The 23,805-nt window shown below is 47.1% G+C and overlaps 1 protein-coding gene across 1 annotated transcript in view; it reads left to right on the forward strand.

Annotated features, from left to right (window-relative positions):
* CACNA2D4 (calcium voltage-gated channel auxiliary subunit alpha2delta 4) overlaps positions 1–23,805 on the forward strand; it is a 127,595-nt gene that overhangs the window by 55,214 nt on the left and 48,576 nt on the right. The window contains exons 25-27 of the mRNA XM_027905111.1: positions 606–701; positions 2,760–2,887; positions 6,236–6,316. Coding sequence (XP_027760912.1) covers positions 606–701; positions 2,760–2,887; positions 6,236–6,316 — 305 coding nt within the window. The remainder of the gene's footprint in view (positions 1–605; positions 702–2,759; positions 2,888–6,235; positions 6,317–23,805) is intronic.

Below are 23,805 nucleotides of genomic sequence, written 5' to 3' on the forward strand. Positions count from 1 at the left end.
CCTGTTGCTTGTAGTATCTTGTATCATGTCACACAGATATTCTTTCAGCAGACAATGTTACCTACACCGATATGTGGCCACAGAGCTCCTATGTCAGTCACTGGTATCCCTACCACTAACAGAGGTGGAGCCAGTGACAATCATTAGGATTAGGCTTAGGATACCCACCTAATTATCAGCACACCCCTAAACAGCTACACCAACACGCTCTCTTCAGAGACATTCTGCTCTGCTGCCCATCCTCTGCATCCCTGATCCAGCCATTCTCCCTCTGCAGTTCCTCTCATTCACTTCAGCCCTACTAGCCTGGAGTAGGGTTAGCATAGGGAGAGGAGCTTGTGATGTACTTAAAAGAGAATGAAATGAGCAAACTTCAAAGCTGTGAATCTAAGTACAAGTCTTAAGCCTGCCAATTGTCAACCAGCAACAACCTGTTGCCATTAGCAGGGAGGAACCACTGTCACTCCTGGTGTAAAGGGGTTATAATCCAAATTAACCATGTCTTCAGGTGTGGCTCCTAGTCTGAAAGGCTCCCACCCCGGGGAAAGGACATGGCTGTTCTTTTAAGAGCTGTTTGCTTCTGCTTGTGTGTTTCTGTTCCACAGGGACACTGAGGCAGGTGTTGAGATGGCATTTCTGGGCACTCGGGCTGGACTCATGAGGAGCGCCCTCTATGTGGGCTCTGAGAAAATTTCCAACAGGTAAGTCCCTAAACTGATCAAAGGGTTTCTCTCAGTGTCTTTGAAGGGGCAGCACGAAATCACCACCAGCCTTAGAAATGTATTTAGGGAAACAGAAACAGAATGGAAAGAAACAACACCTTGACGGTATTGGTGCTGATTCAGAGAGTCAGGTTAGGGGGCCTTTGTCTTCCTCTGGTCCTTCTGAGTTTTTCTTAAAACACTGTCCTGAAGTGCAGTCATTTAAATGGAAACCTTCAATCATTCCCTGACTTCAGTCAGCCAGTACAGAGAACGTCCACAGTTACTACATATCCTCAGGACAATTTTGCAGTGCAAAGGCTCTCTGCACTCCAGTGCCCCGGCAACATTCCAGCCTGGATATGTTTGATCTTTCTATCTCGATTCCTCTTCCAGATTTATTCTGTCCTGCCTCCTACATTGCCCACATCCCAGCAGCATCCCAGTGCCTTCCAGTGAGGCATTAAGTGATGTGACTGACATCTGTCACATGCAATTCATTCTCTTGTCCTCTCCCTCAAGGCAAAAGCACGTGTTCAGTTTTGACATGGAAAGGGTATAGTTTGCATTCTGTTGCATTTTGAATATGCAGGCTGGTGCATGCTGCTGTAAGAAAGGACAGGTCGCAGAGGCACAGCAGCAGATGGAACAGAAGGGGACCACGTTCATGATGGTCATTAACTTCTTGGCAGCTGTTTCACTGTCCCCAAGTTCCCCAAACATAAGTCCTACATTGCTCTGCTGTGCCTGAAAGGTGACACTCCTCATGTTTTTGAGGCAGTCTGAGCAATTCAGAGTAATCAGTCACTGGCAACAAGGGAGAAAATGCCGTGTGCTGCAGGAGGCTAATAGGATGATTCCTTATCCCCCACTGCTCATCAGGAGCAGCTTTCAATGCTTTCAAACAGCCACAGTCACCACACTGCTGAGACAGAGCCCCGCACATCACACAGGAGGCGCTTCTGGAATCCCCTGAAAGGAAGGAACCATATAAATGAGTAATTATCATGACGTCAAAATATACAGCAAAACAAGAGCCTGAAAACAAAGGGATTTGCCAGCCAAGCCATAGGGACCTCCAGGGAAACCAATGACCTGATTTTCACAAGGTCTCTCCTGAGTACCCACTGCTTGTCTTGTCACAACCCCAAGACACATCCTGCTGCCTTCAGGAGCACCCTTTTGCTCAAGCACTTCAGTCCCTGCATCAATTGGAATCATAGAATGTTAGGGGTTGGGATGGACCTTAAAGACCAACTAGTCCCAACCCCCTGCCATGGGCAGGGACACCTCCCACTAGACCAGGTTGCTCAGAGCTCTGTCCAACCTGGCTGTGAACACCACGGGAGCTCGAGTATCCACAGCCTCCCTGGGCAGCCTGTTCCAGTGTCTCACCACCTTTGCACTGAAAAATTTCTTCCTAATGCCCAACCTAAATTTCCCCTCGTTCGACTTGTACCCATTACTCCTTGTCCTATCACTACAGCTCCTAATGAGGGAGTATCTGTGGTCCCCTTCAGACGCCGGAAGGTTGTTATGAGGTCTCCGCTCTGAGAGAGGGACTCCTGAGGAGATCGGGATTGGGCTACAGTAGCACGACCTTACGCTTGGGGTGGTTTTCGATAGGAGACTGCCTAATTCCCCATTTCCTCACCTGCTCCCCGTTCCCCTGCAGGAACCAATGGCCACGCTCCAGCGCCACGTGTGCCCCCCTTTCCCGCCCGCTCCCACCTGCCGCGCTTCACCTGCGGCACTCCCGGCCCTGCCCCTGCTCCCCCTGGAGTAACCCACCCCCGTGGGGCAGAGGGGACCCCTCCCCACCCCGCCCTTCCCGGGCTCCCAGCCGCAGGTCCCGGGAATCCGCGGCGGCACCGCCCGCCCGGGGCTCGGCCGGGCCAACAGCGGCACCTGGCGGCGGCCCCGGGCCGGCAGCGGCCCCTCACGGCCAGGGAGGGCCCTGCCCTGCCCCGGCCCCAGGGGTCCCGCTGCGGCGCCCCCCGAGGAGGGCACGCCCTCCACCCCCGTGAACAGCGGCTGCCCTGGGTTCTCTCCCGGCAGGAAATTCCTGACACAGAAGGACAAGGAGAGTATCTTCACTATGGACCACTTCCCTCTGTGGTACCGCCGGGCGGCCGAACACCCCCCCGGGAGCTTCATCTACAGCATTGTCTCGGAAGACGATTCAGGTAACCCCAGCCTGAACGCGGAGCGGAGGAGAGGGAAAGAGAAACCTTTTCACGTCTCGCATCCCGGACCACGCCCATCCCGATGCCTTTATTGCTGCTTCCCTCCTGGTGGGAATTGCTGAGACCTGACCTCTGAGTGTTACCTTCACCCCAGTGTAGAGACAACAGAGGTCGTGGCCGAGATACTGGTCAGAGCAGAAAAACAAAGCTACGAGCTGTGGGGAAGGCAGCCAGGGCTGTGTAATGCAGGGTTACAGAGGAGCTGAAGGATGCGTGGAAATGCAGGGCTTGGGTAGATGGAAAGATTTAGCGAGGTGGGAGCTGGGAGAACACAAGGTACGTGTGGGGCTGGAGAACACATGAAACATGAGAAGGGAACAGGAAAGGTACTGCAGAAGGAATGAGACACATAGGTGTGGCCAGGCTGGGGAGGGAACATCAGCCATAGTGGATGACAGTAGCAGCTGGCACAGATGAGGGACCATCAGTACTCAGTCAGGAAGTCTAAGTTTAGAGGGTGTCATTTTTAACATCACCATTTTCCGTGACAGGAATGGATGGGTTTGTTATGGAAGATGGCAGAGGAAAGGGGTGGGGGGAAGGCTTTTCCATAGCAGTGGTGCCCTGCATCCTTCCTACTAGAATATGGCATCTCTCGCTCAGTAAAGAAGTTCAAACACTAGAGGAAAGCAAGGAGTAGCTTTTCAGTGTCTGTTGCTTAGGGCGTTGGTTCCTGTGAGTATGCAGGGCCAGCCAGGACCTCCGGAAAGGCTGGAAGAGAGCAGAAGAGCCTAAAAACAAACAAACAAAACAAAATATTCATGTGAGACTCCTACACAGAAGGCAGAAATCCCCTCTGTGCTCCTCCCTGGCCCCTAGCTCTCCATCTCTGTCATGGAGCTTGGCACTTTAGCTGTTAAAGCTTTTTGTGGCGCAGTGGTGGGAGGCTGGTGGGTGGGAAAGCAAGTAGCAAAGTGAAGAAAACCAGGCTTGAAGGCAAGAGATGAACCAGGATGTAAAGCGAGAGAGATGGAATGAGAATATACTTGAAACCTTTCACAAAAACCTCTCTCTTCTACCCAGCACACTTAAATATCACTTAAAAGTCAAGTGCGGAGAGAGGGAGAGGAAAGGCAGGAGGGACCTTTTACTCCCCTGCATGCCACAGCATTTGCTTTTTGGAATAGAGCATGGGTTAGAAAACCAGGCAACCCTGTGGGACCTCCTAGGGCAGCCATTACCCGCTGCAGTCACTCCTGGCTTAACACTGGGCTTGTGGTTTGCTGTGGCTTGCTTAGAAGTCATGGGTAGTTATGCATAAAGACAGAAGACACGTAGCTACCACTGTATTTTGTTTTACATGGCTGTTGGTCAGAAGCTTCAATCAAGTCCAGAACCCCATTCACCTGGAAACCCTGCAGGCACACTGTAAGAAGTAGTACATGACCCTGAGGACCTTGTGCCCTAAACTGTAAGGGAGATTAGTACTCTCTTTAGGGATGAGCAGCTGTGTTTAGAGGGACTGTGATCCATGAGGTCACACAATATGCCTGGAAAGAGCCAGGAAATAATACTCAGTGCTTCTGAGCCACAAGAGTTCACTGTAAAGCGAAGTCCAGGCCCTTCCTGGACAACCAATGAAGCAGGGCTGCCTCACCTTTTAGCCAAAATAGGCCACCTGGTTTCTTATTAAATTCTGTTAGATGCTGAAGTTCCCTTTTCATGTTTTTCACGATTCCCTGCCCAGTGACAAGGGGTTTTCATGGCAGATGGACTTCTAATCATATAAGAAGGAAAAGCCCCAAGAGCTCCCTGCTGGGAAGGAAACCAGCAGGGAATGACTGCAGGTCATCAGAATACTTTATCTAGGGCACCTTCTTCTAGTGTCCAAAAGTCCCAGAGACAAAAAGACATCAGGGAACCCTCTGCATGTCAAGTAGAACTGTTCTTGCAGCCCAGATCTCTCATGTGTTGGATGAGATTTTTTTTTTTCCGGAGACACTAGATGTATTTCGCTTCTTTGTCCCATCTGAAGAAGAACAACATATTTAAGATTCACCATAAAGGCAGGATCATGCCCGAGGCATGTGAGCGTAAGTTGGCTGGGTAGTGTTTCACAAGGGTTTTACTATTTCTGACACCCTTGAGCAGGTTAATGTGGCTTTAGTCCAAAATCGAAAAACAGTGAGAGCCTCCAGGCTAAACTGTGGTAGACCCTGAATTGTGCTCTGGACACACTGGGTACCACCCAGAATGATGAAAGCAGAAATGGAAATCAGTAACAAATGCTGGAGCTGTTGGCAAAGAAAGAATCCCTGATGCGTCTGTCTGAGCAGGAGGTTTCTATACAGCATGCAAGGAGGGAATCAGTTGCAGACTAGATCAATCATACTGATCTTGAAACTGTCCCCTGGCAGTCACAGGAGAGGTGCCCCAGCTGAAGCTAATCTAACAATTTTTTAAAAAAATACAGAAATTAAATCTACCACATGGACAATTGCAGACTGAAACAACTACACTAACACAGGGAGAGGAGGTGGGGTTCAGTTGCTTAAGCCTATCCAGCCATGTTATTTTAAATGCCCTGTGGGAACTGAGAGATCTGCACAGGGCTGGCAGATGTGACACAGGACTTACAGGATGCTTAGAACAGCAGCTCAAAGATAATCGGGAGACCCTGGGGCATAACAGAGTTTAAAGTCCCAGAGGACCTTGTTTCTAAAATGGAGTGCACCCTGGAAGTACCTGGGAGTGCTTTGTCTTCTCTGCAGGTTTGGGTAACTGAGCCAGACGTGAGCCCATCCTTTACTGTGCAATTGTTGTCAGAATTACCTGTCCTGCTGCTCCTCTGTCTACAGAGTTTGGATGGTGCATTAAGCAGAACAACTTTCTGGCCTAAGCGAGGCTGTACATGTCCAAAATTGAGGAGGCCAGTCCTTTACATTTTGTCTCAGAATCATGGAACGTTTGAAGCTGAAAGGGACCTTAAAGATCCTCTAGTTCCACCCACTCTGCCAGGTGGTTTGTCCCTTGCAGGGATACCTTCTACTAGACCAGGTTGCTCAAAGCCCCATCCAGCCTTGCATTGTACACTTCTTTTATGCTGGGGATGCTACTTTTATCATGAGACATCGCCTATAAGACAAAAAAAATAAAATCTACTCATAGCCCATTATATTGCTTATGTGTCTTGAAAGATGCAGTCTTTGAAACTCTGGGATGTTTTAGAGTTGAGACTTGGGTACACACTGTCCTGAATGAGAAAATGTGTTAGGGAGCTGCTCCTGCTGCATTTCACTCCTCTTTGGTGGTGAGCTAACCAAGCCTGCCGTATTTGTGTCTTGACAGAGGGAGGTGACCTACCGAAAGTGGTGACCGTGAGCACGGCTGTGTCTGTGTCTGTGGATGGGAAGATGGGGATTGCTGCAGGTAGGACATTCTGGTGCCTCTTTTTATCTTGAATGAAACGGTTGCATTTTTGTATGGAGTGTGGGAGCTGAGAGCTGTTAGCTTGTCATTCAAGGGAAGTGATGGGAGCCACAATAGATTGTGATGTTGAAAACTAGGCTCAACAGAGAGAATAATAGAGCAGGTACTGAATGGCTGACAGGCTTCTGAAAGGGGAGCTGGCTGTTTGAAGGGAAGCTTCCCATTGTCATTTCCACTGCTGGAATTTGTGGATTGAGACTCTTTCTCTGGAGCATGAGGAGGTTCAGAAGTCCGTAAAACTCTTTGCAGGAGACACTTTTGGCTTTGGAAAAGCATTATGTTCATGCATCTCCACTGTCATCTCAGCTGAAAAACAAAGTTTTGCTAGTGGAACAGGTGTGCTGCTAGATCTCCAGACCTATATAGATTACCAAACTTATTGTTGTATCTGAGCTTTAAACTCCTTTCAGCAGGCCTTCACTAGACTCCGCATCTACTTTTGGAAAATTCATACAGCGTGTTATTTCCAGCAGAACCCCAAAGCTTTTGAAGATTTACCATTTTCTGTATTAGTTGCTTCAGCCTTTATGGAAGTACAGTAAACTCAGAAGTGAAACAGAGCGCCCATTTAACAAAAAAAATCAACATAAATCGATAACACTGGTGTCATACCCAACTTAAACGCTCGGCATAGGAGTATCGGGGCAAGAGAAGGTAGCTCTTATCCCAAGTTTTTTTAGAGCCTAGAAGTGTTGACCAAGGGAAGAGGTTGGTGGAACAGGTAACGGAGTAATTATCACCAGAAATGTGCTGTGATGCAGAGCTTCTTGTGAAAGAATGGTTAGTGTTAGTGGAGCATGGTGGAAGGAATGATTGACAGAATGGATACCAAACAACAACTTTGTTATAGAAGTATCCAGTAGAGAGAAGGCCATACTGCAGGTACCTTTGGATCACAGGGGCTGATACTGCTTTTGCCTAGGCTGGGTAGTAGACAGGGAATGATCTTCCATACTACTAGTCAGTAAAACTGTGGCAGTTTAATGTCAGCTGATGAAGTTTTCCTTAATTTCCAGGCTTCTAGTAAGTTTTAGCTGAGAGTGGTACTCTTTAAATATCACCTGGGCTTTAAGAAAGTACTTATAAGGTGAAGGAGGGGTGTTTGAAATAGCACTTTTCACTAATAAACCAGCATGTTAAGCCCCAAACCAGGAAATTGTTATGAATTCTGTCCAGAGATTCCTGTAAAATAGAGATGGTTTCAGCAAAGTTTCCGTTAATAGGTGATTGGATCATAGAAACTGCTCCCAAAAATGATACTAGTTATACCCAGCAGGGAAAGAAAGAGCATTGAAACTGTACCAAGGGTCCTTGTGCAGCACTGGAGCATTTTTCTAAACAGTAATTAAGGAGGACAAAAAATATTTAAAAAAAAAACATGTGTTTTTCATGATCTTTTTCCTTCCCTTTCCTGACCTGCGAGTTAGAGCAGAGGCACAAAGGCAGCTCATCTGGCACTCAGCATAGATACAGGGGAGGAAACTTCGTGGTGGAAGCGCTGGAGCAAGAACAAGTGGCAGGAGGATCTGCCCCTGACAGAGCCATTTCTCTTCTGTCAGCAGCGCTTTTCACAACCCCTGTGGAGATTTCCACCCACTCAGTTATGCTGAATACTGAATCGACTGTGTGGACATGCTGTGAAGGGGCAGGATCCTTTCCAGAAGGTGGAAAAATCAGCAGAGGATAGGGAAACAGATACTGTTAAAACAACAACAATAAGGTAAAAAAAATCTGTCATTTGTGGAAACGATACAGAACAAACCAGTGTTCTCACTGGCAAACACAGAAGTTGAGACACACAAATGAATTTACAGTTGTTTTCATCCCTTAAAGGTACCATGGTCCCTGTCACTAGCAGGCCCATTAGGTGACCTGACCACAGGCATCTTCTGTTCTCACACATGGTGGATGTTCTTCATTCCTGGTTTCTTATGCTTTGATGAAAACTACCCATCTTTCATCCAAGGTGTGGGCTCAATGGCAGCATCCAGACAATTACTTTCTCCCAAAGGGTCCAAAGTCCTTCGTCCCCCCATTGACTTCAGCAGGAGTGTCAGGGTTTGCTGAGGTATGGCCATCTGTCAGTTTACACCATGTTTTGGGGGGTTCAGAGAGCAAAAAGGTGCTGTATCTATATTACCCTTTGCTTTGTTTCCAACAGTGACTAGGTTCATCATCTGAATCTTTCATGCTAGTAGTCATTATAAAAAAAAGGACAATAATTGTGTCGCACTACTTATTGAAGTACTATTTTTTCTTGAGGATGTCAGCTTTGAGAGTAAGGATGTAGGTCTCACTTCATCTCCCCTCACTTTAATATTCTGAGTGGCTAGATCCAGATTCTGGGGGACTTCATCCCACACCAGAGTCTCCAATTCAAATGATGCTGGGCTGTGCTACAGTACCATCCTGAGTACAGCAGAGAGGTAAAGGGAGACACAACAAGAGGCAATCAGAACAGAATGGAGTGCAGATTGTTATTATTATTGTTATTCTGATGGCATCAGCCCTCAGTGGGATTGATGCTGTATTCATTTAGGGTTATGATACTAGCAGAAGTTTGGTACCCAGAACTGGTTCAGAGAAAGCCAAATATCTGGGTAGACTTGTGGATTCTGAATAAATGCAGTCACAGTTCTATAGAAGGGGAACAACAGAGACTTTTTAAGTGCCCCTATAAAAGAACAAGTGATATGAACTGGCCTGTCATTCTGCCAGTTATCATTACTGTCACTTGTTTGACTCGATGGTGCTTGAGGGGATTTGTAAGCGCTTTGAAATGTTCACTATGCATGCAGTGAAAAATTAGGCTCCAGGATTTACAGCCATGCCCGTGGGGAGGGAGCACCCTCAGTGTCCCCGTGGGGAGAACATCAGTGATGGAGTGTTGGACCCCTTTTCTTCTGGCAGATGAATGTCAGTCCCTAGCCAAGGCAGAGTAAGGCAAACTGGTAAAATCATATCTCCAGGAAGATGACACAGGCTTGGGTGCTGTCAGGGAGTGAGGGAGCAGTCAGATGGGATTAGAGAGTAGCCGGCCTAGAGGACTGAGGGAAGGGATGGAGGGGGGAATACAAGGGCCTCCTTCCTCCCATTTCAGTCTGGTTTAGCTCAGTGGGAGATCCCAGAATGTGTTTGAAGGGAGTCTAAGCTGGCCCTCTTGCCATTAGAGATGCTACTCCACACAAGGACAGGTGGAGAGGTGGCCAAATTCACAAGAGAAAAGCAGTGTCCTCTGCCCTTCCCTGCCTCTCCCCTTTTCACTCATCCCTCTCCTTCCCCCATGGGCCAATCCTGGGGCACAAGGTGGGTGCACAGAGGGTTCAAAGTATGGAGCCAAGGCAGAGTCTACTTGTGTGAGCTGAGCTGGTGTGGCCTCTTGGGTGGGAAGCCACACAGTGAAACCCCCCCAGCTTTACTATACCTGTTTCTTGGAACTAATAATATCTACCTGCTATGTTGCACTTTGCCACTTCAAAGCATTATGCCAACATTAAGTAATGCCTGGATGATTAATTATAATTAACGAGAAGGCAACTATTCTACTGGGATGTCAGTCCAGAACCTTTCACGCACACTAACTTCGTTGGAAATGAGAAATAAGGCATGGTGATGGCACCCTCCCCAAGCCATGTCCTGCCCCAGATAGCACTGTCATCTGCTCCCTCCCGTGAGTCAGTAGCCCGGGGCTTTCTGGTCCTCGGGGTGCAAGGCAGAAATCACATGGAGTTGCTGACAGAAGCTTTTAGTGATTTAAAGCCCCAGTGAAACTGCTGGAATCTGCACAGGAGTTCAGCTGTCACTCTGGGCTGTGTCTGACGTCTCTTTCATTGCCTGACCTTCTTGCTGTTCAACTTCCATGACTGTCAGCTGGCTGCCAGTCCCGGCAGGGGCAGGTAGGGGTTTCTTTCCATTAGGTTCCTGGCCATGGCTGTCATATTTCAGGGATGGGAAATGGATGGTGGGGCATGCAAAGGCTCCGTGGTGCCCAATAAAAACAATCCAAATGGGCACTTGGGAGATGCAGGTTTGTTTTATACCACACTCAGCTCCTCTGTTTATATTGAAGGGTAATTTTCTTACCAGCAGTGATTGGAGCACAGTGAAATCGTTATCCCCTGACACCAACAGTATATAGAGATGTGTTTGGGGAGAGCTCTAGGCGAGCTCAAACAAGGGCCAGAGAGGAGAAATATTGTCTCTATTCTAAAGAGAGAGTTTTGGGACACCGAGTTATTAAGACCAGTGTTTTTTGGAAGAGCTCTGTACTCACAGCAGGAACAGATTAAAAAAAAAAAAAAAAAAAAGAAAAGCTTAGGGGTTTTTTTCAGAGGTATTTGAAAACAATCAGTCTGAAAAGTAGATAATGGGAAGTTATTTTACCATTTTACCAGTGGTTAAAATTCAACCTCTATCATTCTGACGGAAGCTCTTCATTTGAAAAGTGATTCCTGGCCAGCGTGATGTCTCTTCCTTGGTCCCCAGTTTTGGCTACCTGCTGTCTGTTACCAGCAAGCAGGGACAGGAGCTGCAGGTGGCTTTTTCAGCAGTTCTGTTGCTGTGGCATCTTTTCAAACTCATCTACACACAATTCTATATTCCTACAGTTTTGTTGCTTGGATGGATAAAACATTTGAACCTTCTCTCTAGAAAATGACAGTTGCTTCCATAGAAGCTGCTAAAAGGCATGGAAATAAGCTGTAATAGCATAAGCATATTTTACATTGGAATAACTGCATCTAAGCTAGAGAATTAATGTTATTTCACCAGTCTGGTTCAGAAAGAAGCAGAAAGTTACCCATGCAAAACTTGAGGGCAGCTGATCTCTTGAGTGTGTGCTGCAGTATTCAGAAGGAATGCTGTCCCTCTTTTGATGCTGAAGGTTGTGCCAAAGTTGTTGATGCATCACCAGGTGCCTTTATGGAAATCGCAGTCCCCCCAGAATCCAGTGGCAGGATGGATAAAAAGAAGGAAGACTCAACTCGTTTTCAGCCCCATCACCTGCTATGTTTGGTTTCTGTCTGATGTCAGCCCCTCCTGGCAATCCCCGAAGCACAAGCAGTTTCTCCCTCATCCATTTGATCTGGCAAAATGAGAGACATCTGAACGAGCCATGCCCTGGCACTGAGTCATCGCAAGCATTTGGGGCACGGCAAGGCAGAGGTACTGATGATTTTAGTGCTAACAGCCGCCCTGCCTTCTCCACCTCTCAGGACACCTATCTGGGGCACGTGTGGAGGGTAGAGCAGGTAGTTCATGGGCCATGGTATCCACATTACATGGTGGCACTGGAGTGCCAAACCCAATGTTCATTGCACCCTTTATCTACCCATCTGCCTGCCATCCATTGAGTTCTGCTTCTGTACTGAACCCTGGGGGAGAGGCCTGTAAGCATACAGGCTACTTTTTGGGGTGTTTCTGGGGCAGACACAAGCTGATCTATGAGCCAGACAAAAGTGAGGTGGTTGAATTATTTTACAAACTTTGCCTTTCACCGAGGTTTGGTGTAGGTGCTGGGGTCACATGGTTCCCTGTTCAGAGCTGATTATCCTCCAGCCACATCAATAAACAGGCAGAAAGAGCAAGCATCTGCCTACAGAACTCCAAGTACATGTCTCCATGCATAGACAGTAGCTGGCAACAAGAGGGGAAAATAAGTCGATTTTATCCTCAAAAGAATGCTAAAAGTAGGCATGTGAGATATCTTCCATAGTTTTCTGTTCACCCTGGCTGGACCTTTGCAGTATCCATTTCTTCCATGGTGTATCTGCTGTCTGCACAGGCAGAAAACAGGGGGATCTTTAGTACAGGAATGATGCCTCCTCCCTGTGTGTGCAGACATTGCCTATTGCCTTGGGAGGAGTCCTTGTCTGGGGAACAAGTGAAGACAATAGCCAATTCTGTAGAATAAATATTTCCTTCTAGTCCCTGCTGGAGTGCCAGAGTTTGCACACTGTACTACTTCCTGGGAAAAGAGCACGAAGTGACTGATCCCCCTGTTCCTCAGCCCATGCAGGTGGTGCTTCACCCAGCACAGAGCAAATGCCCTTGCTGTGGGTGGGTACCCGTGTCCAGGCCCGGCCCTCACCAGCCCTTTCAGAGAATTTTCTCAATGGGACACCAAAACAGATTGGGGGGTTTCTCTTGTGGGGTCTGGTGAGGCCTCTCTCCAGAACATCCTCAGTCCTGCAACCTGTTCCTGACTGGAGCTCCAGCCCAGGACCCTGTTCTTGCCTGTGCGTAGCGGGAATCTTTTAGCCTAAGGTTATCCATCACCACTGCCTGTAGAGCTCCTCTGATTGCCATGGTTGTCACTCTTGAAGGGAAAAGAGCCCTTGACACCGGCTCAGGAGAGACTTGCATATAGCTGGATTTTTTGGATTGGCACCCGGTGCCTTTGCCATGTTCCCTTTGCTTGCAAATTATTTGATATCATTTTAATTCTGAGCCGAATTAGAGCAGTGCACGGGTTGCCATAGCAACCATTTCCTTGTGCCTTTTGGTCTGACTCATTGCAGACAATTACTCTTGCGCTCCAGGATTCACAGATGTGATAGGAGAAGAATCATGTGCTGGGCTTTCAACTTTTTTTGCTTTTAATTTCCTTCTCAGCCTCTCTCCCATTAACTCCTACATAACCAGCATCAGCAGGGACCTGTATCTCTGCCCAGGGCCACGTGGCTCCGAGGGAGCACACTGCAAGTGGAGTAAGTGTAGATGCACAATGTGTGAGGGGATTTGTGCGTACATATGTGCATTTATATACATAAACAGTTTCTCTGCGGTGTGTGGCTGGGATACCTGTCTGAGTGTCTGATTAGGGACGTGCACGGATATTTATACCCATGGAGAGATTTGCACTTATTCCTGTCTGTGGTGGGGCTACGTGCTCCCACGTGTTTTCTGTGTGTGCACATGGGTATGGACATGATTAATCCCTATGGATGTGGAATTTTACCAATGTGTAGGGTCTGTCAGCATAAACTGAGTATTTAGGGGGACTGACAAAGTCTGAGGGGCACAAACGGTCCAGGACCTTCCATCTGGAGCTGTGTGGAGATCCAAATGTCGAGCAAGTGGCACTGAAACCTCTGACCAAGCAGGGTTCAAACCTAAATCCCTGTGTGAATTCAAGGACAGTGCATTACCTTGCTCACACCCCCAACACCCCATGTCTGTGCATCTAAAGTCCATGGAGTAAAGCAGAGTTGTCCGTGCAAGGACTGCAGCCTTAGTGCAGCTATAATCGATGTCATGAGCTGCATTAGGACCTGCAGTTCAGCAGAGGAGCAAAGTCACGTGAGAAGATGCTGGAAAGGATCACACAAGCATATGTGATCATAAATATGAACATAAGCAGTCTGTAGATGTAAGGATGAAGGTGGCAAATATCACAGCAGAGGAGGTTATAGGAAATGTCTGGTAAGATGGTTTAGCTGAAGTTCAGCCAAGGCACAAGCAGACAAGTTTTGCAGGGTGAGAACCACAGAAACTTAGCAGATCTGAGTACAGCTCCAGTCTATTCCTAAGATACATTCTTTTCACCACCAAACTCAACCTGAATTCTTCTTCTGCCCTACCTATCAACCTCAGGCACACATCTGCCCATCATAAGCCTATATAACAGGACTCTGACTGCCATCTCTTTCCCCTCACAAGACCTTTTTCTTCCCTTCCCTCACTGGAGTGCAGAAACCCCATTCATAGGATCACAGGATAATTCTGACCAGATTTCTGAAGGTCTTTTAGCCACCTTTCTGCTCAAAACAGGGTCAACTGTGAAGCCCAAACCATTTGCTTAGAGCTTTATATCACATGAAGAGTCCCAGAAATATTTTGTGTTCCTCCCTAGTGCTCTTGCCCTATGCTCTCCCTGGCTGTACCATGCCGAGGCTGTACTGACAACCATTCCCTTTCTCCCTGTCCTCGTGCTGTGTGAGGACTGTCAGCAACTCTCCATTGCCCACTGGGAGCTGTGGAGGGGCTGAAGGCAAGGTAGTTTGCAGTGTGCGTGGGCCCAGTGTTGGATGCTGAGGCACGGAGGATGTGAGAGGAGAGGAAAGGAAAGAGTGGAAGGGAGGCGTTCTGTGTCTGCATATGGGAGAGCCCTTACCTGGAAGCCTTGAGGAGTTCCAGGCTTTCCCAAGGCAGCGCAGAGGCAGGGAAGAGACGTGGTATGTGCAGGAGATAGGCAAGGTGTGGACTACACTGCTGCCCAGAGTGTGTGGAGGGTGTTCTGCTGCTGGCACTCGGCACTGCTTTCACAGGCAGTGTGGGAAGGGAGCAGTTGAGCTTTTGGGTACAGTGTGAAGCCCCCATTTCTGTAAAGAGCCCAATTCTCTTACCCTCCATCTGTCTGCCACCACAGGCAGCTGCTGCTTAAGCTGGCTCTGCAGAGAGCCTGTGTGGAATGGAAAAAGAACAGACAGCAAAGAAGATTGTCTTGCCTTGCCTTGCCCCTGCCCTGCCTTGCCCTGCCCTGCCCTGCCCCCTTTTAGGGGTCAGGAAATGTAGGGATAAAGTGAGGATTGCTTACAAATCAAGCTAAGTTAGACCTTGCAGACCAGGTTAAAACAAAAAGCAGGAGATCCCAAAGAGAACTCTGTGCCCAAGTTATTGATAAAGACAGAAATGTTGTCCTTGGGTAAAGAAACAAGCTGACTACCATGAATAAGCAACTCAAGCTGCTTAGTGCACTCACAGTGCTGGGCCTGGGTACTCTCTGGCCCTGGGAGTGCTGGCACGTGGAAACACAGGCTTATAGCAGAGGGCTTTTTTCAACTCTGCCCACAGTGGTGACTCCATGCAGCCTGGAAAAGTGAAAATTCAGCAGTTAGGATTAAGGAAGGGCGAGAAATAAGTTTGTCAGGCCTTTAAGTGGGGATCTCTGTAATGTTTGTAGCACTTTAGAGGAGATCTTGAAGGAAATTATAATTATTACCAAGCAGTTAGGGGAAAAGGGAGTCAGGCAATATGAGGTTATCAGTGCTGGATCACACCAGACTTACCCAATAGCTTTCTTTCAGATGATTGTTTTCGTGGAAGGCAAAAGACATTTCAAAGGCCTCATCTCTGTATTTCAGTAAAGCATTTGATACAGTGCCACGTAAGAAACAATTAGTTAAACTGGAGAAGATAAGAAAGGCAGAGGAGTTGTGAGGGGCAGGGAGGGAGAAGTTAATCTGGGAAGACAGCAGCAGCAAGATCACCTATCAAAGTCTAGCAAAAGGTGACTTGTTACACTCCCTTGTGCTCGCCCATGGGATTAGCCTTTGCTAATATTAACCTGAGACCCCATAGCTATAGATAGTGAGGAAGTACCCTGATAATTCAGCACTAGAAGGCATTGCTAGTGAAGGGAAGGACCAGGATATCATAGAGAAAGCCTTATTTGACCTTGGCAGGAGTACCAGAAAGAGAATGAGTTTCAGTAGTGTGACAGACAAGGTCATATGCTTGACAACTAATAATAGAACTCTTCTGTAAGCTGGGAACTCTGTGAGATCTGGCAGAGAGCACAGCAAGCAGGACTAGAGGCAGTCCGTGTCTTCTGGGAACTGTTAGGCCAATTTTGCCAAGACTAAGCAAGGATCATCAGTCTAAGCTGTATTGCTCCCTGCTGTCCACATAAAATTCAGGGAACCTTTTTGTCATCTGCCAAGATGTGTCCTGAGATTCCTGCTGAAAGGCAGCTGGGTAGACTCATTAAGTAAACATATCCTGAGAAAGCTCAGGAAAAAAATGCTGGGATGGTGGCATGATGGAGAGTGAGAAGTGTGATGCAGTTGTGGACAAAGCAAATGCTGTTCTAGAAAGTAGTTAGGGAGGTTTTCCCCGTGGGTAAATGCATTGGCACTCCTACCCAAAGCTGTGTGAGACCTCTCCTCTAGTTTGTGTTACAGCTTTGGTTAAAGGAATACAGGCTGACACAGCAACAGACAGGATGAAAAGATTATGAGAGGAAAGGGAAGTCTGACTTTGTGAGGGGAATCTGAGAGCACCCAGCTTGCTTAACCACATGCAGCCAAGCCAAAGTGGATAGGATTGCTGTATCTTGGAGGAAACATTAAAACTGAAGCACATGATTGTATGGAGATAGTGTAGTACAGATTGACAATTAAAATCTTTAGGGTGGAAAATTAGAATAGGGTTTCCATCAGTTAGGGTAATGCATCTTTACCCAGAATCTGAGGTAAAATGACAAATGGGTTTAAGTTGGAGCTTGAGAAGTCTGTAAGAAGGAGGTGGTGCCTTGAATAGAAATTGCTGAGACCCTGTTAGTCTGCCATCCCTTCTCCATCACCAGGGAACAGCTGAGGTCCCTGGTTTCACCGTGCCACAGTACAATAATCAGCAACGGACAAAGTGCAGGATGGTCACTCAGGGAATTCCCTGAGTGCAGCATTCCCTTCAGGCACAAGGCTAGGCCTTCTTACCATATAGTTCACACACTCCATGATTTTAGTCATGACTGAATAAAAATATGTTCATTAATGCAGCTGAAAGCCCCAGCACAGCACCTGGAAGGCCAGAATGTAGGGCTGATCTAAACCCTTCTCTCAGCATGTGGCAGTGTGGTGGTTTCTCTTGGTTGATTTAGGTATTGCAAATATTAGAGAATTGTGAGTAGAGAAACCCCTGCTTATGATAACAAGCCCTTAAAAAGCAGATGGGGATGTGGGGGCTGGTGTGCTTTGTGGCAGCTGAGAAGTGACAGTTGAGCAGAGGAGAGAAGGGAGAATCTGAAAAGCAGCTGGTCAGAGGCACTAACTGAAAAGGAATGATCAGTCACAAGAGGATGAAAACAAGGGGGAGAGAGAAATAATAACTGGGGAATCAAAGACATGTGTGTCCAGTGGGAGAGATGTGAAAAATAACTGTATGAGGCCCTGAGTGGATGAAAAAAGTGGAGAATGCTAGAAGGGGACCATCCTCTTAAATAAAGAGCCAGATTGTCTCTTGCTAAGATTTGCATAAATCTGGAGGCTCTTGTATAAAATGCAGTGAATTTATACTACTATAAAGGTGACTATGAGTGGGATCAGAACCAGTTACCCGTAATCTGGCTTCCTCAAAATTACTAGTTAGGGGTTTACCTTAGTGTTTCCATATGACTCCATCTTTAAAGTAGCAACAGTGTTCACATAGGCTAGTGAGTGTGCTGTCAGATATTGGTGGGGAGGAGTAGGGAAAGGTAATATTTATTATTTTATGGCAAAATCATGTAATATCTACAATACAGCGCACAGATCTTCATGGATGAGGAGAATACTTCTAAAAGGAGGAGGAAAAACTGGAAACACTGTGACAATAGGCTACAGTGTTGTTCCACAGGTGAGGAAATGCTGTACAGGCAAAAGACTTAGTGAACTCAATCTGCTTATTTTACGTAAAAGAAGACTGAGAGATGATTGGATTTAGAATATAAAGTGCCTTCATGGGGAGAGGTGCTGGTTACTGAAGGTTTATTTTTTTAATCTAGGGGAGAGAAGCATAACAAAAACTGTGATGGGAAACCAAATAAATTCAAATCAGTTGAATGAGGACTATCAGCACAGTCGAACAGTGAGCATGAATAGTTACTGTAGTAAAGTACAAAGAGAAACGGAATTTTTCCCTTACTTGAATGTTTTTTAAATCAAAGGTAGATGCCTTTCTAGAAGATTCGAGTTAGCTTCATATAAACACACACTGTTGGTCTTTTTACAGGATAACTTCTTTAATTTCTGTTTCATAAGCTAAACAGATTGAGCTTTTTAAGCCTTTCACAGGAAGGCATTTTCTGCCACCCTCAAATAATGTTTGTGGTTCTTTTCCACACAATTTCCAAGTAGCGTGCAATACGCAGAAGGTCAGACTGGATGACCTAAAGTCCCTTCTGGCCTTTATATTCTCTGAATCTCTGCCTCTGTGAATTCATTAATGTTTGCAAGCTCCCAGAGAGCTGCCAAAGGCAAGCACTATAGAAATGCAAAGCAATGTTGTTTCTCTGCATATTTCCCCTGAGCTTTATGCAGAGCTGGTTGAATATCGCAGGGTATGGTCTGTGCGTGTTGCCTCAGATGAAATACCTGCATTCCTCGCTCCTTCGGCGCCCTTTGTGACTTGATTTTCCCCGGCTGTTGTAACAAATAAGTTTATTCCCGAGTTAGGACACAGAAAAAGCAAATGTGAAGGGGCAAATCTGTGCTTGGAGCCCCGAGCAGAGAGCGGCACGTTGTTGTCCTGGCCCAGCAGCTCCGTGCAAGGCAGAGTTATTCTTAACTTGGCTTTCTCCTTGGCTCCAGGTACCCTGCTTGTGGCCTCTGCCTGGCTGCAGCACAGCATCACCGTGGCAAGGAGAGATCTGGCCCCTGTTGATTGCTTTTCCCCCCACCCCATCCTCTACAGGGAGAAAAGCTGTGGGTGTGCTGCCTTGTCCCCAGATTTGCAGGGCTACTACAGATGGGAAGAGCTCTCCGAAATGACGTGGGAAATTTTTATTTACTTGCACTTCATTCTGTAACCATCCTCACTGGGGAATGCTTATTCTTTTTGTTTGTATTGTTCTTGGAGGGAGGGCTTTTTGGTCCTCAGAAATCCCATGCTAGGATTTGCGCTTACCTGATCAGAGGATAGAAGCTGACCCTCTGACCTGTGCTTCCAATCAGAGCCGGCAAATGCTCCTCAAGGCAGCACAACAGGCTGCTGATGAACAAGATACTGAAGGGGAATTCTCTTTTATAAGTTTTATATGTTATGTATACATAATTACATGGTGATATATGGTGTTATATGTGTGCATGAGTAGATATGTAAGCAGGACAAATACATTTGCCAGTATAAAATAATAATCAAATTATAATAATCAAATTGCAGAAAATTACAGCCTGCTCCCAGATAGTTCATGAACTGAAAAAGCCTAGAGTCATCAGATGAGTATGTTGGCTTTGCTTTTTTTCTGCTCTGTGTTTCTGGTATCATATGAACTGCTTAGTAGTATCTGTGTGCACTCCTCTACCTACATGGCAAAATTAGACTAAACTATATGTCATAGACACCATGCTATTAAACAGTAATGGTGATTCTCCTGCAGCACATACCTTTTTAGCAGCACTGATGCTTCAGCTGCTATCAGATTAAGAGTATCTGGGTTATGTTCCCAGTTTCTCTCTGAATATCAGCCTGAGACTGACGGGGTGACTTGAGTATAGCAGAGTGAGTACGGTGGCACAAGGGTTCGCTTGTGGTGGGGCTTAACATCTTTTGTGGCTCCACTTGCGTCAGGATGAGCTTTTTCTCGCAGGATGAGAATGTGATGAACTGTGTATGCTTAGCACTGAAAGTGGCAAAGTGGTGAATTTAAACTTCTTAGCTGTGTGTGATAGACCAAGCCAGTGAACAGCTGGTGGAGAGACTCTTTTAGCTCTAGGGGTGACAGCTTGTGTACTTGGGGTGCAATAGGATTAGACTGCAATTTCCATCCGTTTCAAAATAACCTTGCTCAAGAGGGTCAGGAATCTGGAGATGTAGGAAGCCATAGCTCACTATTTGTTACATTATGTTCTAATTAAAAAAAAAAAAAAAAAAAAAAAAAAAAAAAAAAAAAAAAAAAAAAAAAAAAAAAAAAAAAAAAAAAAAAAAAAAAAAAAAAAAAAAAAAAAAAAAAAGCTTTTGGAATCAAATTTGACCTGAATATAACTCCATTGGCTTCTGCGTTCTTACACTAGGGATTAATTTGGCCCTTTCTACTTTTATGTAATGAGCTGATTGCCACAGTATCTTATCCTTGTTACACAATCACCCTTGTCTGGCTGTGTCCCTGGAGCGCTCTGTGTGTGTGTGTTTCTAGATTTAGGGTCTCACCTTGACTGTGAGCCTAGTCCTAGAGCCTCACCCTGCCTTACGCTGATATACCCTGTGTGTGTGTATGTGCATGTTCATTCCAAGTTCCAACGGTGTGCACAAACCAGCATACATGTGTGGGAATTGAGGGGCTTCCTCGTGTGGCTGGCTGTACCCCTCTGGTGTTTGCCTTTGCAGGGGGCGAGGAGAGAGGGAATTTTATTATCAGAGATCCCATTTAAACAAGGAGGAGCATAGGAAAATACATTCTTTATTATTATTCTGTAACAACAAGCCAGAAATATAATATACCTTTAAAAATTTTCTGTCTCATGCCAAAGAAACCTCCATTCAATCATTTTAGAAAATCTTGTTGCTCTCCCTCAAACGGTAACAAAAAAGAAAAAGGAATTACAAGTGCCATCTGTTCCCTGCAAGAAATGTGCCTGTGCCACAGGTGGGTGTGTGGGGAAGGGGAGCAGAAGGGGTGTTTCTGGTGGCCCTGCCGACCCCTAGATCGCCCTGGCATGTGTTGGACCTGCCTGCCCCAGAATACTATTTCCTGAGTGCAGGCACCTGCCTGCATCAAAGGCTGCATTCAGGAGGTTTCCCTGTGTCTAGCCATGCCTGCAGGGATAACAGGAACCCCTGTCTCCACACACCAAAGGAACTCATTGGCTGAGCACACAAGGAGCACTGGGTCTTGTTCTGTATCCAGCATCCCACAGGAGAGCTTTGTTTTGGACCACGTGTTCCCTAGTGTGCCTGTGGACAGTGCAGCAGCTCAGACCTCTTTTCCAGGTGTGCTAGGGAAGGGAGGAAGAGCCTGTTTGCAAACAGTGGCATGAAGAGGGCATTTCCCAGTGAACCCAGTTGCTCTGCTCTGCATGTGAGAGGTCCTCATCCTTCCAAGCACAGTATTTGCTTTCCAGCGGGACTCCCCATAGCAGCCAGCCTTCATATTTCTCAGCAACACTCAGTTCTCTCCTCTCTTGGGTGGGTTTCTAAACATAGCAGTCCCTCGTCTAGGGTTGAGATAAATCCAGACTTTCTGCTGTATAAATTAAAACGAAAAAGGAAAGGATGGGCAAGGTCATCATCGGCCCCACAACACAAGATATAGAAAATATTATTAGCAACAAAGAAAAATTGGTCAGGGCTGGAGGAAGTCACAGAGAAGGTGCAGGGAAAGGAGGATTTCATCCCCTCAGCCCCTGCAGTGTGCCCTGCCTTTCTCCCATTCATTTTTGCTCTAGTCTATTCCCTTAAAAACAATCTCTCACTCTCTTGCTCACTCACACACACACATACACACACACACATATATAGATCCCATTTGTTTTGTGCAATATTTCACCATTATTTGATGCAAGTAAAATATAGATCTATAAATATACCACTCTGACTCAAGTCCCATTTCAAGTATGATTGCGGAGTCCGGTATGGAAAAGGGAGAAGTTCCCCTGAGAGGGAGGTTGGGGAGAGGTTTGGATCCAGCAGGCAGAGTCTAGTCCTGGCTTGCTGGGAATGTGGAGCAGCAGTGACACGCATATGGAGTCTGCAGTGCATCAGTTCTGCCCTTTAGAACGGGCTACACTTGGAGCAGATGGGATGGTTGGAGTGGCTATACAATGTAAGGGGTGAGAGTCCTTCCTCCTCACATCTTGCCAGCCCTCCTCTTCCTTTTCCTCACAAGCAGTGTGCTGGTAGCAGTGTGTGCACACTTGTGGGTGGACTGCTTCTCCCAGTTGTTCCTCTGTGGCAGCCTTGTCTTCTGCTTCCTGATGAAAATCCTCCCCTGTCCCATGCATCTCTGTGTTGAAGGGAAGTCATGCTTAAACAGTCCAGAGCATCCTGTCTCCTTGCCTCTGGTCACCCTGGGTAGACCAGGAGGGATTTTGCCACTCCAGGCTTTGATTAAAGATGCTGTGTGCCCCCCACCTGTCTGGGGCCAGAAGGGCGTGAGGAGCCAGCGTGCACTGCTTCCACAGGGATCTGGTCACAGCGAGCAGAAGGGCTGTGAGATGTCCGAAGGCATTGGGATTCAGATGGAGCAGGTGGAAGAGGTGATGTGCCCTGGCAGGGTCCACCTGCAGTGCATGCTGGGCTCTGAACACAGGTTGTCGGTGAAACACCCTGCAAAGCTGGGCTGGCTGCCAGCTTGTTTCCTGATGGCAGGGATCACACCATCCACAGGCACTGTGGATGCACGACCTCCGGTGTCATCTTCCTCGCCCAGGAATACCCACTGTGATGGGTTAGAGCAGGTTACCATGGCAATGTGCGCTCTCCCCTGGAGACAGCATTTTATCCCACTTCCAGTGATACAAAATGAGTCCTTATGTTGAGTTCCTTTCATTTTTTTCCCCTCTCGCTTTTTTTTTTTTTTTTCCCCTGTCAGGTCAGAATGAGCAAAGACTAATAGGAGGCACTGCAGTCTGAGGGCTTTAAAGTCTGGCTGGGGGAAGTCACCCTACGTGACAGTGGCAGTGTGCGCAGTTGTGTGTGTGGGCACACTCGTGTGCAGCTGTGGATGGCGTCAAACACACCAGTGATGGTGAAGGGAGTGTCTGTGGACTGTGCTGCCTTCCATACCAGACCCTTCCCGGGCTCTCCTCATGCCTGCCACACGGTGGTCCGGGCTTCAGCCTTCAGCTCAAGACCCCCCAGAATGGCGCCCACTCTTTTCAGTCACCCCAGCTGCATCACCCTGCTCCACACACCATGCTGGCCCCTCTGCCACCCACGCCAGTTGTGTGACTTCTCCCCCTGACACTTTTCCCCAGGCTCACACTACTCAGCGTGGCTTATGCTGCTGAGGCTGGTAAGCCACCTCCTCCTCTAGTCTTTCCTGATGACCCAGTTCTACTCTGCCAGCCAAACATTTCTAAATGGAGGCTTCGTATCCTTACCCTCTCCATTTATCAGAGAAAATGTAGATTCTCTGATACGTAGATCAGAAGATCTGATCTTGATCAGAAGATCTCTGATACGTAGATAAGAAGAATACACCTTATTTTTTTTCATGCTGTGTACTTATTCCCACAGACTCATGCTGTAATCTCAATAACTTTGCCTCTCTCTGTCGTCTCCTGCCAGTTTCCACTGGCTCTGCACTAGGGCTGGGATGTTTCTGTTAGCTCCTCAGTGGCAGTGTGGATGTATCTTGTCTGAAGTAGAAGGTGATATGCACTGCCGTGATCATGGTAAGGTAAAGTGGCTGAATGTGTTCAACACACACAGAGGGCAGATCAGCATGGGCATGTGTGGCTCTGCATGTGCAGGTGGGTTGCCTGGATGTCTGGAACTAGGGCTGGCTCTGTGTGCATGCTGGGATCAAAATGAGTCAGTGTGTGTGTGTACAGGAGGGTGACTCCGTGTCTGTGCACCTGTAGGAGATGACGTGTGTGTCAGCTCACAGATTTGGACTTGGCCAGGAGCAAAAAGAGGGACGCTGTGCTCCTGGCAGTGTGTTAAAGTGATACAGGTTATCTTGCCACCTTTAAAAATGAGAAGGGAACTCTCCCACTGACTATTGTCCTACCCTGGGGACCTTCCCTCCTTTCTGATGTAAGGAGCACTGACTTGTAGGTAGACAGCAACTT

Source organism: Empidonax traillii, unplaced genomic scaffold (genome assembly GCF_003031625.1).
Source record: "Empidonax traillii isolate 1590-97213 ecotype Southwest subspecies unplaced genomic scaffold, ASM303162v1 scaffold25:size3598162, whole genome shotgun sequence".
NCBI classification, from domain to species: domain Eukaryota; kingdom Metazoa; phylum Chordata; class Aves; order Passeriformes; family Tyrannidae; genus Empidonax; species Empidonax traillii.